This window comes from Saimiri boliviensis, chromosome 5 (genome assembly GCF_048565385.1).
Source record: "Saimiri boliviensis isolate mSaiBol1 chromosome 5, mSaiBol1.pri, whole genome shotgun sequence".
Taxonomy (NCBI): Eukaryota; Metazoa; Chordata; class Mammalia; order Primates; family Cebidae; genus Saimiri; species Saimiri boliviensis.
In genome coordinates this window covers 132,285,057-132,304,112 of record NC_133453.1, presented here as the reverse complement: position 1 = coordinate 132,304,112, position 19,056 = coordinate 132,285,057, and the positions used below count along the sequence as shown (strand labels likewise).

At 43.8% G+C, this 19,056-nt stretch overlaps 1 protein-coding gene across 7 annotated transcripts in view; it reads left to right on the top strand.

The window, feature by feature from the left end:
- The window catches only part of NTRK3 (neurotrophic receptor tyrosine kinase 3), a 381,018-nt gene that overhangs the window by 330,042 nt on the left and 31,920 nt on the right, over positions 1-19,056 (top strand). For 4 of the 7 annotated variants that reach the window (XM_074398624.1, XM_074398623.1, XM_074398625.1 and 1 more), the window contains one exon: positions 17,829-17,903. In XM_074398624.1, coding sequence (XP_074254725.1) covers positions 17,829-17,903 — 75 coding nt within the window. 7 annotated transcript variants of the gene reach the window in all.

Below are 19,056 nucleotides of genomic sequence, written 5' to 3'. Positions count from 1 at the left end.
GTTTCAATATGTATGGAAATACTGGGTCATCAATACCTGCCTCTTCATCTCATAAGTGTTTATAGGGTCTTGCTCATGAATCCTAGAGCTAAGTCTACATTCGGGTGATTTATGTCAGACTTTTTGTTCAGTATACATCTGCTGAGGCCTTCAGGGAATGCTCTGATTTGTCAGATAGTAAGAACACTGTGAAGGATTCTCTCTGCGAGCTGATACCCCTGGACAGGTTTGTACCTCTCTGCTATCACTGATTACTGAAATCAGTTGGGCCTAAGAGTTTTTCAGCTTCTTATGCCCAATATCACTAAGTGCAGATAATCCAGGTGTGTGTGTGTGTGTGTGTGTGTGTGTGTGTGTGTGTGTGTGTGTGTACATGTGCTTGCCTGCCCGGTACGGATTCCAGAATGTGCATATGAGGGCAGGGGGAGAGATGGAGATAAACTCCTCCTCATAGTCTTTCTTTTCCATTTTTAATTTATTAAAATGAAGAGGCACCATCTGGCTCGTTCATAAGTGATATGCAAACGATTTACAAAGGTGAACTGCCTAATTTCCTGTTACACATTTAGAGAGAAAACAAACCTCTCCACACCAGAGCACCAGAGTGACTTGTTCTTTCTTCTTAAGACCTTCACAATGACAGACACCTTTTCCTTCTATCAATCACAGACTCAATGCTTCCAAGATTACCTTTACACTGGCTTTGACCAGGGTAGGCTTTAGGTGCCATTATACCTTTCTACGAATGTCAGAGAACACTAAGAGATTGATAGTCAAATCTAGAATTAAAGTTTTGAGTGTCCTGAAAAGGAGAAGTTTAGATTTTCAGAATATATGTTTTCAGATTTGATTTGGGGAGAGGAGTCAATACAGTGAGGTCAGGGAGGAATGAAATTAGAGGGGATGGGATCCTACTAATCTAGAAGTCCAGGAGTGTTCCTTTCTGTTCACCCTGTGTCCTATGTGCCTCTGTGCTGTCCTGTGTGACAGTACCTGACACTTGTTGGACACCTAATAAAAGAATGGAGTCAGAAAGGGAATTTAGAGTTGGGAAATGGGTCATTCTAGACCGAGAGAAACTCAGGTAACCAGATGCTAGCCTTTGGAGATGACGTGAAATGCAGCAGCAGGTGGTACGACAAGTACTGTCCAATCAAGCAGTGCGTTATCCTGCGAGAACGTTCAGATGGTACAGATGAGTGATGGTCTGAGTTAGGCATGATCGACTTTGGGTTCTGGTAGAAGACAGAACTGAGTGTCTGGGACATGATGGTGGAAGTATGCTGAAATCCAGGTGGACACACAGGTGCAGGCCATAAGGCAGGTCTGGCAGCAGGCAGTAAGGCGCTGGACTCTAAGCTGGAGATTCTGGGTCAGGGTTCCCAGAAACTCCTCGAAAGATAGTAACAGTAATCCTTAGGAAGTGGAAATCATTTAGAACAAGCCAATCTTGCTGGAAAAATGTTTGATTTAATGGATGTTTGGTGTCCCTATAGCAGATGAAAAGCTGCGAGCTCTTGGACCCACACTGCCTAGGTTTGAATCTCTGCCCCTGTTATTCCTGACTGTATGACCTTTGTCAAGTTACTTGCCCTTTCTGTGCCTTCAACTATCAAATGGAGCCACTAGGCCCTACACATGCATTTTCTGTAAGGACTAAGTTAATACATCTAAAGCATATCATCTTATGAGTCAAATGAGATGACTACATATCATCTTAGGATGATAAATAATAAATATTAATTATTGTCTTAGTCTGTTCTATGTTGCTATAACAGAATACCACAAAATGGGTAATTTATCAAAGAAAGAAATTTATTTCTTCTGGTTCTGGAGGCGAGGCAGTGAGGCCTTCTTGCTCTGTCGTAACATGGCAGAAGATACCACGTGGCAAGAGACCAAGCGTGGGCCAGACTTGCTTTTATAATAAAACTGCTTTTGTGCTAACAGACACACTCTCATGGTAACAACATTAATCCATCCATGAGGGCAGAGGTCTCGGGATTAATCACCTCTTAGAAGTCCCACCTCTCAACACTGTTGCATTGGGTATGAAGTTTTCACCACATGATCTTTGGAGGATACTTTAAACCCTAGAAATTATTGGATGTAAAATAGGAATGTTTTCTCCAGTTCCAAAATGGACAAAGCTTACCTAAACGTATTAGTTAAGGTAGGCCACTGCTGTATCAAATAGATACTCAGATATGTAATGGTTCCAACACAAATAGAAGCTCATTTCTAGGTCACTTAACAGTATGAGCAGGTGAATTCGCTGGAGGAGTAGTCCTCTGCTACACCATCATTCAGGCTCACGGAGCTCTACCCTTTTCTTTGCGTGGGGTCCTTGGTCGTGCTAGGCAATTATCTCCATCCCAATCAGCTAAAAGGAGAAACTGGCATGAAGGAATGTGTGTGGGATGTTGTTAATAGGCCTGGCCTGAAAGTGGGGACAAGTCACTGTCTCTAATGGCAAGAGCCCAGTTATATGACCTTCCTATTTAAACAGGAGGCTGAGAAATGGAACATAGCTATGTCCCACATAGAAGAGAAAAAACATGAATTGTATCGCATAGCTGGCAATCTCTGCCACAGTTAAGGATGAAGAAAACCTATATTCTCTTTCGACATTTCATCCCAACAGCAGATCATACCATGTCCGATGATTTATCAGGAAACATAGGTCAAGCCGTTCTTACTTTGTATTGCCACTCCAATCCTGAATGTGGAGATAGTTATTTTGCAAGTCCCCCTTTTCTATTCTTCTTGCAAACTCTTGGTGTCCCATGCTTTTGTAAGTAATGGAAGAGTTTGGTCACACCTGCCATCTTGGTGCTTTGATTTATCCTCCAGAAAAGCAGAATAATAAATACAAGAAGCCATATCCTATGAATTGGGTGGGGAAAGAAATAATGTTCCAAATCAAAGGGAATATAAGTTAACAGATAAGAAAACACATCTAGGAGAAAAACAGGGAAGAAATACAGAGTAGAGCAACTTCTACTCCAAATCCATGGTAGGACAGGAGGAATCCAGAGCATGTCCAAATTCTAACTGAAGTCATCTAGTACTGTCTAGAGAAGGGTTACATCCTTGACGAAAAGCCTGGGCTGTTCTCTACCAGTAGGTCAAAGGATGAGCTACGGAAACTCTAAGACTTTCTGAAATTATATGAGCAATATTGAGTGGGGTATTGTATTTCATTTTTTTGTTTATTGAAAGTGCAGGGCTTTTAAGAGAACCCTAAAGATATTTATGGTTCATTGACTTTACTGGAAGGAATTTCCCAGCATGTCAGTCCTGAGAGAACAAGACAGAGATCTAGGGATTGTACCGCCATGAGAGCTTTGGAGGGCAGCCCCTTCATTAGGTTTAATGGGAGGACCTGAGGTGAGAGCAAAACTGAGGCTTTATCAGATGCTCTCTAAGGTGGCTTCCAGTTTTATGATCAACAAGAACCTTGACTGATTACTCAGTCACCAGATCTGAGAGCCTGAGGCTCCTCCAAGTCTTGTTGACCAGTTTGTTCTTACTTTCAAGTTGGGAGAAGTTCTTAGATGAAAGTCAAGTGGTTGGCAGTGTACTGAAGAGAGCCAGTGGTCTACGAAATAACTTGGTTTTAGGTAACTTTAAAGATTAAAACAAAAGCTAATGACGGTAATTTGAGGCAACTGACTTTTAGGATCACAGGGTACCACCATGCTTTCTGCTCTTCGTTGGAACTTTGGGGATCTCACTTAGTAAGTGGCACTTCTTTTCCCTGCCCAGATGATGTGTCTGAGCCCACTGAGGCAGAGAAGCTAGGCAGAGGAAGATTATAAGTTGCACTTGAAAAATGATAGAATTGTTGCTGATGGTGGTTTCACTGTGCAGCAACATTTTTTTCTTAATACCAAGTCCCTAGATTAGGCATTCCAGCTCAATCATAGCAGCCTGAGGATATTGCAGACTTTGCTCTGCAGAGGCAGGAATTTTGCTGCTCGTTTCTCCCCTCTGTAGGGAGAAGATGCTCATCAGAAAGAAAAAGGGGTTGTAGTCCCATGCCCAGTCCCCCAAATCAGACAAGTTCCTTCTCCCGAGGGGTGAGATTAAAACTGGAGAGCTGTCTGCATTAGACCCGTTACTCCAATAAGCTGTCCCTCTAGTTGGAAGCCTGGAATAGTGCAAAGAGGGGGTTCACCACAACTCCATTCATATCCACGTAGGGAAGTAACTGCAGCTGCACTCAGAGTCTTGTGGTTCCTTCCTCTAAGGTCAGGAGTAGGGGGACTTGACCCCCAGCTTAACTGGCTGATAAAGGATTAGCGGCCAGGTATACTGGTCCTGTTTGGAGAGGGCTTATCCAGATTTATCCCTTTGGTTTTAGCCATTAGGTACTCTTAAGTAGACCCAGGCACCAATGAAGCAGAAGTGCTGCTGGCTGTCAGGAGATAAGGTTCTTGTACTGGCTGCTTAGTGACCAGACTCTATTTATTGTGCTTGATTCTTCCTCTGCTGTTTTTGAAATATCCTAATAATCTTTAACCATGGTCCTATGTACTTAGAGGAGAACAATGGAAGAGAGTTGTATTCTATTTCCAAGGAATGTGATTTTCCCAATTTTACAATAAAATTTTATTTAAGAGTAATTTTAGATGTACAGAAAAGTTGCAAAAATAGCATAGAGAATTCTCATATGCCCTTCACTCAGTTTTTCTTACTGTTGACATCTTGTGGAACCAGGGTACCTTTGGCAAAAAATAAGAAATTAACAGGGGCACAAATTATTAACTAAACTGCAGACTTTGCTTGGATTTTACCAGCTTTGCCCCTGATGCACATTTTACTGTCCTAGGATTCACTTTGGGATACCAAACAGGTCTTACTTAAAGGCAGTGGAACTACTATGGTCAAAGCAGGGGTGAGGGGATGGATCCCTCATTGTACGCAGTCTCTCCTTTGATATCTTATGCCCTTCATGCTCCTTTAGGAACCTCCAGGTTTCCACAGTTCAGTTTTTTTGCAACGGGGATAGGTAGGTTATAAGATACCCTCCTGCAATACCAAATCTCAGAGCTGCTGAGAAACTCTATTTTGTGAACAAATTATAACTCCAGATTCTTACAAGAATCCTTTAGAATTGTGCAGTCTGGGGCAGCCATCTTCATAGCAAGTGGACAGGGCTGGAGTTGTCTTTCTCTGCTAGAGTTTAGGAGGCTAGAGGAAGATATGGGGTCTTCTTAAATTCCCTGCCCTAAACCACATGTTTGCTCTTTTCTTCAGCTTTGGGAGAGGGTTCCTTGTGCTAATCCAGAGACGTGGCCACAAACTGGAGAGACTTCCAAGTGGGGCTCAGCTTTAGTTGCCTGAGCATCTGCTGTACGACTGGGTGTCGTGAAACGCACAGCTAAAGTGAATTTTGAAAAACAACTTAAATGCTAAGATCTATTAAGTTGTACAAAGCCGCAGAGGGAATGAACACAGAAGGAAATGTGTGGGATAGATTTATGCTAATTATAAGCATTACAACCTTATTTCCTTGATTAAAGCCAGTGGATCTGCACACCAATTATCTACAAAATATCAGTCACTTTGGAATGTAAAAGTCTATTGAGGGACAGGGCTGATATTTAAGGCATCTTGGTCTCAGTGCCAGTTCTATGTCCATGTTTCAAATCAGAGATTTCCCTTTTATCTCTAAAATCTGGAGTTTGGGTTCCAACTGTATGATCTCTTTGGGGTTTTGCCTTCTATGGAAGTAAGTTCTGTGTGTAATGATAAGTGAGAAGGTGACTTGATTGCTTTAGGATAGTGGAGAGACATGGCCAAAGATATAATAATAATGCCAAAGTTGTCTTAAACAGTCTCTACTGTTGCTTTGACACTAGACCATAGCTATTCTATATCCTGGTCCCTTTTGTTTCTTCCTGATAAAATAAAAGAACAACCTTCAGTTTTGAAGCAGGCTCTTCTACGTTACCTGGATCTTGTTTAGTAGCTAATTTCTGTTCCGCCCTCTTCTTCCTCTTTGAGATATTGAGAATAATTGGCCAAAATTCACCCTGTTGAATAGAATTACCTGAACAGAATTTCTTTGTGTTTTTCCAGGGATAGGGATTATCTAAATATTCTTGTCATCTCTGCACTCCCATACCTTCATCCTTTCTAGACCATTTTATACTTTATTTCAATACGGTGGTAATGCTGGGGACATCTACCTGCAACTCAGGCATTCTGAAAAGTATCAAGTGAGTACAGAAAAGAACCTGGTATTTTCCACCCTGGGACACTCCAGCAATCTAAAGTGAAGATAACCTGGAGAGGGCATGGTGACCAGGAAATTGAGGTGCGAAAAAACAGACTCTAACAATGAGATGATAAAGTTATTTTGGGAATTCTCCCTGCAATGGGCTGGGAATATTAGTCCTGGGAAGTGGCCTCCCATGTTTGCTTATGGGTTCTTGCAGCCAGTCACTAACGTGGGAACTAGAACGCAGGAGTGGAAGCCAAGGAGCCTATGTTCAGTCTGTATGCCATGACTCCTGACATGGAGCACATCCCCTTCTTGCCCAGGACTTAAGTATATCATTTGTAAGGTGGACATTTGTCATCTTTCTTCTACACTATCATGAGGCTTTTCATCTTTTCACAAGGGCTGGCCACGCCAGTAGCATGATTGTCTGCCACTGCGTGGAAACGAGGTTGAGAGTTTGTGGGATGTACTCAAGTTTCCTCTTTAGATACATTGATGGTTTCATTGCTTCTTTTCCTGGACTGGGATTGACAGGGCAGAGTCCCAGTTCAGTCACTCGGTTTCTTTGATGACATTGTCTTTAGATCAGTGTTCTTAACTTCAACTCTAGTTAACACTTGCCTCTCATGAGGTTAAATTAGGTGCTTACTTTGCAAACACAATATATTTTTACAACAGTAAAACCTTTTCTTCAAATAGGACTGTATAAAGCAGATGTGCAGGTATGCAGGCAGACAGGTGGATAAACACAGAGCTGCTCTAGTTGAAGTGGAGGAACAAGGAACCATAGCCGCTCTGCCACCTCTTCCCTGTCCCTTCCATGCCTTGCAGGGCTGAGCACCAGAAGCTCATTTAGCAGACACCCTGGTTAAGATTTAGGGCAGCTGTTCTGGCCACATAGAGTAGTGACAGTGATGACAACAGGAATGTAACACTCGGGAATCAGTGAATGACTAGCTCTGCTGTTGAATTTCATCTAATTCTCCTGCCTCGTTGTGGCTCACCAGTTGATCCTCTAAATCCTTGCACCCAAACCAACTGAAGGAGAAGCATTCACTTTTCACCTGCTGATTGTGGGACTTTGAACTTTCAAACCAGCCTTTGCAAGATCTCTCTGTGCTCTTCCTGGAGAGGAAGGGAGACTTCTGAGATCTCCCCAAAGAAGTCAGGCATCAGGGATTCGTAGTCTGTATTTTATAAATGAGGAAATGGAGCATAAGAGACGGTTGGTGGTGATGCGTTCAGTCCCTTGAGGTTCCTCAGCAGCAGAATAAGTGTTAGAGCACTTACGCAACCTTAAGATGGGTGATCTAGTTGGCACATTTGCTACACCTTGTCCATGCTGGTTTATTTCCTCCCCTCAAACCACATTCCCTAGCCATGGGCAAGATCCTTGTGTGAGGGATGGGATTCAATTCAATTCCTTGTCCATGTGCTAAGATGAATAGAACACAAGGAAATTAAAATCTCATAGGGAATATAAGAACAGATAAAAATGTGTAGCTCTACCATAAGCCAGAGGGAGGCAAATTGTATAAAAGGCAGTTACAGACATCTAAACCTCATCTAAGTAGAGGAATGGCCTGGGTCTTGAGGGGTTGGCTGGCAGTCTGGATTACATTTTAGGAAGATATTTCTGTCAGAGAGGTTAGCATGAGCAAAGGCTTGGAGACAAACCAGGAGAATGATCTAGAATGGTGTGTGATTCACCTGGCTAAAACTAAGGATCTGTGGAAGATGCATGGAAAGAAATATTGGTAAAGAAAAGGCTACCATGACAGCTTTTGAAAGGCCAACTGTTTTGGCTTAGGTAGTCAATGGACAGTCACAGAGGATTTGTCATCTGTTGAAGTGTCAGTCAGGTCATGTGTAAGGACAAGTCATAAGGCAGTGACACGTGGGATAGATTGTAGGAACCAAGACCATAAAGGCAGGTCACTGCACTGGTCCGGGGAGGAGGCACTGAGATCCTGTGCCTCAGTGGTAGCCATAGAAGACAAAGGAGAAGCCATTAGAATCTGTGGACTCAGGACTGTGAACTGGAGACCAGCTGGTCCCACAGGCTCAAAGCCACTTGCCGTTTGTAAGGGTAACTATGAAAAAAGTAACCGTGAAATGGAGGGTCAGGATGTGTCTTCATCCATTTCGATGAGGTGCTATAGAAAATGCCTGAGACTGGGTAATTTATAAAGAAAAGTAATTTAATTGGCTCGTGTCTCTGAAGTCTGTGCAAGAAGCATGGCGCCGGCATCTGCTTCCAGGGAGGACCTCAGGAAGCTTCCAGTCATGGCAAAGGAGGAGCAGGAATGTCACATGGTGAGAGACGGAGCAAGAGAGAGGGAGAAGGAGGAGGTGCCAGACTCTTTAGTAACCAGATCTCATGGGAACTAAGAGTAATAAGTCACTCCCTGGAGAATGGCATCAGGGCATTCCCTCAGGGATCCACCCCATGATTCAAACGCCTCCCACCAGGCCCCACTCCAACACTGGGTATCAGACTTCTACATGACATTCGGAGGGGACAAATACCTAAATAAGTCAGGATGATTTGCATCTTTTAGGCTACCAAGTTCGTTCTGCATCCTTAAAGCATTAGAAACAACTGAGCAAATGCCAGATCCTTCCATTTTAAAGAAACATGTATCTGGAAGGAGCCTTAAATGTCATCTATTTCACCCTTGAGGCACCAGGCAGAACGGTATGAAAATCATCCCAGACCAATGGTTTGCTCGCTCCATTCCAGTGCCTCTTCCAGGACTCCACGGGTTTCCTTCCTTATTCCTTCCAATCCAGCTGTGGCAAAGGGAAGCTATTTTCAGTGAGAGATTTGTCTTTTTCTTTCTAATTCTTAACATTGTTTAGAAGTGGGAAGTTCTCAGTTATGTCTAGTGAGAATCCTCCCTGCTACAAGGTAAGTCTGTTTCATCCTGTGTCCTTAGTGGAGATAAATGTGGTTTAGATTATAAAACATTATAAGACATTAGAAGACTCAGAAAAACTAAGAAGAATCTCAGTGTGACCAAAATGGCCTTGTGGCCAGGTGCGGCGACTCACGCTTGTAATCCCAGCACTTTAGGAGGCCAAGGTGGGCAGATCACTTGAGGTCAGGCATTTGAGGCCAGCTTGGCCAACATGGCAAAACATTGTCTCTGCTGAAAGTTCACAAAATTAGTTGGGTATGGTGATGCATGCCAGTAGTCCCAGATGCTTGTGAGGTTGAGGCGGGAGAATCGCTTGAACCCGGGAGGCAGAGGTTGCAGTGAGGCGAGACAGCACCACTGCACTCCAGTCTGGGCAGCAGAGCAAGGCTCTGTCTTAAAAAAATTTTTTTTAAAAAAGGACTTGTGCTTTTCATAGTTAATTTGTTATATTTTATGCATTGGTTTTGTCTTGACTGGTGGGGAACCAGAGGAATAAGAATCTTTAGCCCCCTAACCCTGACAAAAAATAATAACGTCTTTCTGAGAGCAATTTCTGGTTATCTCCTAAACTTATTCTCTTCTCTCTGCAGTTTAGAAACCCAGTTGTTTTCTTCTGTCAGTGAAGGTGGTGCAGGCATGAGGACTGATACTGGGGAAAATATATGGGGAAGATGCCCCATAAGAAAATTCTGAGACCTTAAAGCATGCTTCTGTTGACTTCTGTCCTCAGGAAAGGAGAGAAAAAGGCTGTAGGAGACGGTTGAATCTGGTGTTGAGTCATTCACTTGTCTCCACTCCTATGGAGGCCCCTGATGGAGGTATCATAACAAGATCTTTTCCTTCCTCAAGTGCAAAAGGCCCCCCCTTTTTATTCCTGAGACAAACTGAATATATAACGTATAAAGATACATACATTTCCATACAAATATCTTCTTTACCAGCTGCTTTTATGATATTTGCATGTAAAGAGAACATTGGTTTCCCTTGAATTCTTCCTAGTAGGGAATTGTATTTCTCTCGTAATCCTCAAAGCCCAAGATTTTGTGATCTGTCTGTCACTAAACAGAAGGAGGAGCAGGAGGAATCAGAGGACTGGGTTAATATGAAGTATCTGAAATTCAGAACTTTAAACACAGTTTTTACTCTTGGTTATTTTTTTCTAGGCTTTGCTAATCCAACAGAGCAAAGCCGGGAGTAGGAAAGTAGATAGCCCAAGAGCAGGTGGGTGGAGCACTCACTGACTCTGCAGTAAGTTCATCTGAATCACTGAGCTTCTGCTTAGAGAGCTACATGACCTTAGGAAATTTACTTAAATTCACTAAGACTTAGATTCCTCCTCTGAAAAAAAAAAAAAAATAGCAGTTTCTTCTTTTGTGCACATTAAATAAGATAATGTATTCAAATTGCCAGTACCCATTAGGCACCCAGTAGATGGCTATTATTATTCTATGTAAAAGAATAAGGTAGAAATTATATATCAGAAATTTTAAATCATTTTAAGTTACAAGCCGAGGTATTCCCTGTGATGGATCTTTGGTGCTGAATACTAAAATTAGAGAGGAGAAGAACCTACTCAGGAGAATTTAGGGAAATTTAAAATTTAAAAAAGCCACCCACTCCTCCAGGACTGGTTTAGACATTTGAGTTGATCTGTTGGAAGCCCAGGAGAAACGAGAAAACACTTTTAAGCATCTGCAGGAAGAGCTTTTCTATTGTGGAGTTAGGAGCTCCAACCAGGAGCTAATTTTTTGAACTATGGACCATGAATTCTGCAGTAGACAAAGGTTTTCAGACTTCAAGCTTCATTCTCCAGATGTCCTTAGTATGTGCTGCCCTCTTCATCCCAGAGGGAGAGCTTAGGGTGATGCACCTGCCCTGGAGCCTTGGGGGTAGAGAAAAGGCTGGCTTAAGTCCAGCCCTACCTGCTTTCTCCTTTCGTTTGCGATATGATGGTTACTGCTAATTATTATACATAACATGAAATATTCAAGTGTATATGCATGTGCATCATAGATATGCCAGTGCTGTGTAAACTGTTGGTTTGAGTGCTGGTGATTTTGTCACCACTACCACCACCATCACCAACATCATCACCATCATCACTGCCACGATTACCAACATCATCACCACCACCACCATAGCCACCACCATTATCACCATTATGACCTGTGCTTACCAAATAACGACATACACTCTAGAAAAAGTAAACTGAATCCGTCAACGTCCCAAGTTGACTGGTACCGGGTGGTCTGTACTCCAGTTGTTCACATCTGCCAATCATCACAACAATCTTGGTTGCCTTCCTCCATTGAGTCATGTTTTCCAGCGTCTTCAGCCAGCTTGGAACTTTGATTTATGGCCCAGTTTGTTCCTGTAGTTGGTCATTTCCTTGCCCATTGGGCAAATCCCCAACTTCCTGATCTTTGTATTTATTTTTTTCACATTCTACATGTCTATTCAATGCCTCACTAACACTTAAGTTCTCTTGAAGGCAAAGAAGCCCACCCCACTTTCAGCACATTCTACATTATTATATGTACATTTCCTAATATAAGTACTATATTATAATGATTTCTACGTTAAAAGTACTTAACAAAAGTACTTAAAAATATGTAATACTATATTAGATTTTTGTAATGGGTAAAGAATAATGTCCCCACTTGCCTAAATCTTACATAAATCCTCATGGGTCCCCACTCACCAGGCACCAATGGTCACTATGTGGGGATTCTGAGTAGGTGTATCTGAAAGACGCACTGGTTTAACCAAGGGAAAACCAGCCAGATTCCCTGACAATGGCCCTGACATCTGACATCTGCTTATCAGTGCAGAGAAGTAGAGAAGATCTCACAATAATTGAAATACCCATGAGAATAGAGTTAGCACCAAAAGGAAATTTATTAGTGCACACAGAGAATCACATTCTCCAAAGGCCATAGGATCAAATCATTCGTTCTCAGTAAACTAGTCTATATGGGAGGCTGGATCATAATGTGAAAGGTGCTTAAAGAGGAAGAAATCGGAGTAAGGCCGTTAGGAGAATCAAATAGTCAAAGCCATCCAGCTAAGAAAGGCTAACAACGGGGTTCCTGGCTTCTCAGCAGGTCCAGAACTACTTCATGTCTTTCGCCTACATCCTTCTTTCCCTCTTGTCCAGAGCCAGGAAGGGATGAACATCTCCACCATCCAATTCCAAGGTTCTTCCCTTCCCAGGCCTTCAGGACCAGCCGGTGTCCCTTCTGAACGATACAGTATTTCTTCATCTGCATCAATCAGGGCACGTTGCAGCCATGATAACCTGAGAGCCACAGACGACCTTGGATATACATTCGTGTTTTCATTCATTTCTCTGCTGATCGTAAAGAGGCCAGTTGTATTTTCTTCATTTTCAAATGTTTGGGAGTCACTTTATCATAGTCCCGAATGCTTTCCATGTCACTGAATTGCGTTCACACCTAAAAATGAGTCTTTTTGTTGCTTGCAAATCTTATTTCCTTGATACCTAGTATTATATACCCCAGGGAGAGTAAGTAATCATAGATTTTTAAGTGCCTGTTCCGATTGACTGGTGGTGATTGCCCAGAGTAGAATGATAAGAATCTGGTGGTTGCATCTAGGGTCAGTAAAAAAGTGGTAATCAGGTGGTGACATCTGCCAAGAAAGTAGAAAAGAGGATTGGTGGCAGTTTGTTCTATTGTTCTAGCCCTGACACATGTCATCCTAAGCGGTGCTCTCAATTCAGGGATTCTGCTGGACCCTGTTAGGTATGCTCTAACCTTGGGTTAGCGCAAATGGGGGTATTCTAATATGACATAGGTATGAGCTTATGAACCTGTGTTGAAGTATTTTATTCTGAGAAGAGAGTTTGCCAGGTGGATCTGCATTACTGGTGCTAGTTAACCCATCACGTAGATGGGACTAACATCCCCAAATTCTAGTTTATCTTCTACTGGCCTTTCCCTCACACTTCAACCAAATAGTTATGTTTTCTCTCTCTCTCTCTCTCTCTCTCTCTCTCTCTCTCTCTCTCTCTCTCTCTCTCTCTCTCTTTCTCTCTCTCTTTCTCAAACTTGTATACAGCAAAGGCGCCTTGTTTCTGGATAGATTTGATTCCCTATTACTTGCCAAGGTGTTCAGTGTTCTACATACAGCTTTCCCTGCCAGCTCTGTGCCATCATCTCTGAGCCAACTTTTGTCAATGTACCAACAGTATCTTGAAGCATATTTTTTCACTTTTTGAAAAGTTGAACAGCCCAAGACCAGGGTTTGCTGCTGCAGGTTTGCTCCCAAGCAGATGTTGATTCAATTATCAGCATTCTTTGGATATGGTCAATGCATTTTTATTACTCCACCCAACTGTTTTTAAGTATTCTGTGAGAGACCTTGATAAATGTCTGGTTGAAATTTGGGTAAGCATCTATACTGGCAATCTTGTGAAATCCTGACTAGAAATGAAGTTGGAGGTCATCTTGTCAAACCCACTTATTTGATAGAAGAAGACATTGAATGCCAGCCAGAGAGAGAGAGAGAGAGAGAGAGAGAGAGAGAGAGAAAGAGAGATGGCAAGCAGATGTCCCTCAAGATCACACACCTAGTCAGTGGTAGAGTGAAGACAAGGACATCAGCCGCCCACCTTGTGAATTCAGTGTTCCTCTCTAATCACCATCAAAGTGCTGTGAGGTCAACTGGCTGGCATGATTCTTTCTATTTACAGACAAGTAAATTAAAGCTCAGAGAGATTAGTGGTCATTCCCCAGACTGTATAATGAATGAAGAGTGGAATTGGTTTTGGTGTTCTAGTTTTGCTAGGGATGAGACTTTACTTGTGAATAGAATGTTTAAAGAGCACAGCAGTATAGCACAATCTCCATGAGATTATGAAGAAGTATGAGCTTGTAATAATTGAGTTCCATGATTTTTTTTTCTAATAACATTTTGTGGCAAGGCCATTCAGGGCAAGCAGTATGACCCAAGCCTAGTCACCACAGCAAGCAAAGGTACTTTAGGGATTTGGGGCTCTCCAATATAATCTCAAAGCAAGCAGCAGCAACGTGATTTGAGGTGGTTGTAGTCTGAAAAATGTAACACAGATTCAGTGAAACTGAAGGGCGAGGAAGGAATATTAGAAGAAAGGGAGGTGGTGCTCAGAGATGAAGAATACCGTCCTATCGCCTTGAAATGTGTTTCAAGAAGTAATTGTTCTAATGTTTATTGTGAAAATGTGTTCTCAAGAAGTTTGGCTAACACATATTCATTCACAGTAGCTTAGAAGTTCTTTAAGGGCAGTATTCATACCTTATTTCACTGATTATATAACCCTTGGACCTAGGACCATACATGATATATGGTAGACATTTCATAAATGTTCATTAAGTGACATAAACAAGAAGACAGGTGGTCTTCTCAGTGAACGACTGATCTGGGATGATGATCAAGGACCATAAAGTTTGGAACAATCAGAGATCACAAAGCCAGGTTTCAGTACAGGGATGTACAGAGGGGTTGTCCTCCATTATTTGGGTGTGATGAATGGGCTCTGCAACATGATCCCTCACCCACAGGGGTGACAAGATTGGAGAAGCCTAGGGATAGTTGACTCTCAAAGCACAGTGCTGCAGAAAGTTACCCATATTGTGTGAAAATGAAACAGACCATCCTACAAGAGAGTGGGTTCTCCATCCCATTGAGTTTCTAGAAAATCCACAGAACTACATGCAGATGCTGTAGAGATGCCTTTGCTGGCCATGAGGTTTCCGTAGATGATCTCACAGTTTTGCTTTTCTCCAATTCTGAGATTCTAAAAGCCAACTCTACGATAGAGATTGCCTGGATAAGTGCAAAGTGGTGTCGCAATTTAAGGACTTAACTATTATGTATGTGCAAGGAACTGTGTCAAGTATATATCTCTGTGATGCTGTGAAAGATGAGGCCAAATTCACCCTCTGCATATCTACACATTCACAACCTGAATCCTCCAAATTCACCCTCTGCATATCTACACATTCACAGCCTGAATTCTCCAAATTCACCCTCTGCATATCTACACATTCACAGCCTAAATCCTTTCCCACTTCGCTCACACCTCAATACCTGTCACCTGCCCTGTCTCTTGTCTCTCGCTGTGACTGTGTTTATCTTGCTCTGAAGGCTTTCTCGAAGCCTCTCTCCCTCCTTTCAACTCTAAAAATCCACAATCCATCCTACATTAAAGAAAAATCTTCAGTTGACCTTTCTGTCCCTTCTAACTTCTATTTGTCCGCCTGAATACTGAAGTAAGTAATTTTCATCTTCTGTCTTAATTTTTGGGCTTCTGATCTTACCACTGAATTGAATCTGCAGTTTGGAGGGGTCACCAATTATCTCTCATGACCAAATTTAAATGTCTTACTTCAAGTCTAACCCTTCCTGAACTATTATTGAATGACATTATTAATAATTCCCCCTTTCGCCTCCACTCCCTGCAACTGTGAAGGCTGCATAATATTCTTGTTGAATGCCTCAGTAACGCCTTGTTCCCTAAGCTATAACCATTTCTGGCCATTTTTTCCCGGTTCCATTGGTTTCTCTCCTTCCTCTCATTTTAAGTTTGGGTGCTGCTATTTTAGACATGTGTTTTGCATACCTCACGCACTCACATGGTTATAACCCCTTTTTACTTTTACACAGAATCTGTTTGAAATTTACATTTGCAGCCTCCACTTCTTCTCTCTTTGATTACTTAATCTGTAAGCCTCCCCTGGAGAGTTCACTGGAGATTGAAACATGGCATGTTTTAAATAAAACTCGCCATGGCTGCCTCCTGCTTCTCTGAGCGCTAGCACCTCAGCAACCGTTAGCATCCCTGAAAACTCTCTTGGGAGCTTCCCCAAAGGGAAGTCATTGCTGAACCCGTCTCTTTATTACAAACCTGCTGTGCCTTTCCTTAGAGCGCCTCAGTGACACTTCTTCTCTGCATGTTGGTCCATGCCTGGTCAGTGCAGCACCTGGATCTGCGCACATACCTTCAGGCTTAGAGCTCTTCCCCCAGGCTCCTCAGACTTCCTCATCCCTCCTGTTTCTTTGGAGCCTTGAGTGAGTGAATCTTCATTTCTCCAAAATATAAATCTCTTGCCCTTGCCTACTAGGCCCTCAAGCCCCTGCCAGTCTCCTTCCCGATCCTCCACAAGAAGCTTCCTGGGCCCCACCCCAGCCAGTCTGCCCCCATGGCCAAGTGCCAGTTGCTCATTTCCAGCTTTGCATGAGGCCTTCTACGTTCATTTGCTCCGGCTGCCGTAGCAGTGCTCCACAGACTGGGGGCTTCAACAACAAAATCTGATTTTCTCCCTGTTCTGGAGGCTGGAAGTTCAAGACCAAGGTGCCAGCAGGATTTGTTTGTTCTGAGGCCTCACTCTGTATCTTGCAGATGGCCGCCTGCTCACTGTGTCCCCATGTGGTCACTCATCTGTGTGGTTTGTGTCCTAGTCTCTTTTTATAAGGACACCAGGTCCTATTGGGTTGGGAGTCTACCCTACAGACCCCATTGAACCTTAATTACCTCTTTTAAGAATCTCTCTCCAAATATAGCCATATTCTGAAAACTTGGGGTTAGGGCTTCCCCATAATGATCTTGTGTTGAGGGCACACAGTTCAGCCCATCACACCTCCTCTTCCACACTGCCCATCCGTCCTTTCTTTCATCTCTCTCCTTGTTCTTTCTCTCTGTCTGTCCCTCCCTGCCGTCAGCACCCAGTGATCCTCATTTTGTTGTTCCCACGGGAGGGTCTTTTCAGCCTCACCATATGGGTTTATGCGCAGGTATGCGTTGCTTCGTGAACCTGCCTTTTTTCCGGGTCATTCCAGTTCTGCTCTCTGTCTCTGACTCGACTGAGAGCAGGGACTGTGTCTCTTGCACAGAGCTCTTGACCTGGAAGCACTTGAGAAATGCCATTGTTAAGTTACCGTGAGTCCGTCCTCACACACCCGCTCATCTAACTTCTCAAGAGACTATTCAAGGGGAAAGCCTCACTTAGGGGCTTTTTTCCTGAGTGGTGATGAAGAACACACGTGGTAACTCTGTGGACAGCCAGGAGGAGAAGGGCTGAGGCTCCATGCCAGTGACATTCAGCAAGCTAACCTTTCCAAATCAGAAAGGCAAGGAAGGGATTCTAGGAAGCCCTAAAGGCATTGGAGAATTCAGGGATTTTCTGCTGGACACAGTAAGAACAGCTATTCTCTCAGAAGCTTTGGAGAATGTGCTATTTCTTTGACCTAAGTGGTTGAAGATTCTAGCTAGAACCCACTTCCTCTCCAAGCCATAGGTTGGCTGGGAGGCCCCTGCTGGGAGTAGAACTGAGCCTGTGAAGGGAAGCCCATTGTGTCTTGGTGGCCCACAGAGGAAGACAGCTGGGTGTCATGTGCTCGGAGTGGCATTATGATGGGCTGGCTGGGCCCTGAGTGTGTTTCTGGGCAGACTCCAGAGTGAGGGTCTTGAAGGTGGGTTGCTGCGGTCTTCCGCCGTCCTTTTAGTGACACAGGACCAGTGTTTGAGGCCGTGCCCAGGAGAGACACGCCATTCAGTTAAAGATCCCCCGCTTTCCTCATCCTCCCTTCTTTCACCCTCCCATGCTTCCTTCCTGTCCCTTCATCCCTTTTCTTCTCTCTCCCCCTCCCTGCTCTCTCCCCTCATTCACTGTCAGGAAGGGCCATACCAGAAGGGCCCATTCAGCGTGGCGTGGCAGCGGCAGAGGCTAGCAGCAACGGCAGCTTCCACAGTGAGTCTGGATTTCATTTCTGGGGCCAGGGGGCTTGGCAAGGCAGTCCACACACAGACTGACAGCTTGCAGGCTTTGGAGAGGCACTTCCATGGGCCGGGGCATGCTTCCAACCTCTCTTTCCTTGCCTCCCACTGTGGGGCATCATTTAACTTCCATGGAAGTTTCCTGCCAAAGCCATTGATGTGCTTGGGATGTCTCATGGGGAGGCAGCATGGTGGGGGGTGGCGGGCCATAATCTGCTAAAATTAGGTGCACAGCCGGGAGAGCCGCCGGAGTTCACGTGGCTGCCAGGGTTTCTGTCCAGGCCTGTGCGTGTGGTTGAGGCTGGAGGCTCTGCATGGACAATGGTTTGGCTGCTTTCTTGCATTTCAGGAGGGGTGACCTTGAGTTTTGAGTACACACTGGGTGCCTGCACTAAATAGGGGAGTCCTGTCGGGAAATCAGCATGCCTTAAGTGCACAGACTAGAGGGTCTGAGAACCGGAGGTCTCCCCGTTGACCGCAGGTGAAGCGTGGTTTAACAGACCTGATGCTCAGGACGGTCATTGCAGATCCTCTGTGACTGAGTCAGATACCCCAGCGCTTGCAGGGAGGCTTTTGCCCTCCGCATTTTAATTTGTATGGTAATTTCTGGCAGGGAGATGGACATACTGCAGAGTCAGTCGAAGTTCCATCTGTCTTGCCGTGATCGTCAGACGGCATTGGATGGCTTCCTTCCACTTTTTGCTTGGGGGCTTTTTCTTTCTATCTGGGGAATGGTCCACTTGGGAAAACAGAAGCAAAAAATTCACCTACTCAGCCTTATAGATCCTGCCTGGGCTAAGAAGACACAAGCCCTGTCTGCCATCTTGAGGGGCTTTCCAGAGGCCAGAGGCTGTGTCCAAACACTGACGAGGCATGTGGTAGTTACGTCAGTTGTGAAGCGAGAAGCTTCTGGTTTCTAATATACGGTATTATCCTGACCCTGCAGTCTTATGGGTAGGCGCATGGGAAGGAAGGCTTTTACGATTTCATTCATTTCTCTCATAATTTGCTTAGGGAGGTAAATTAAGCATAGCCTCCCAGGTTCTATCAGTTTTATAGGTTTCTCATCTTGACACAGCTCCTGATAACCGCGTGAAACTTTAAGATTTTCAGTACTGACAATTGTG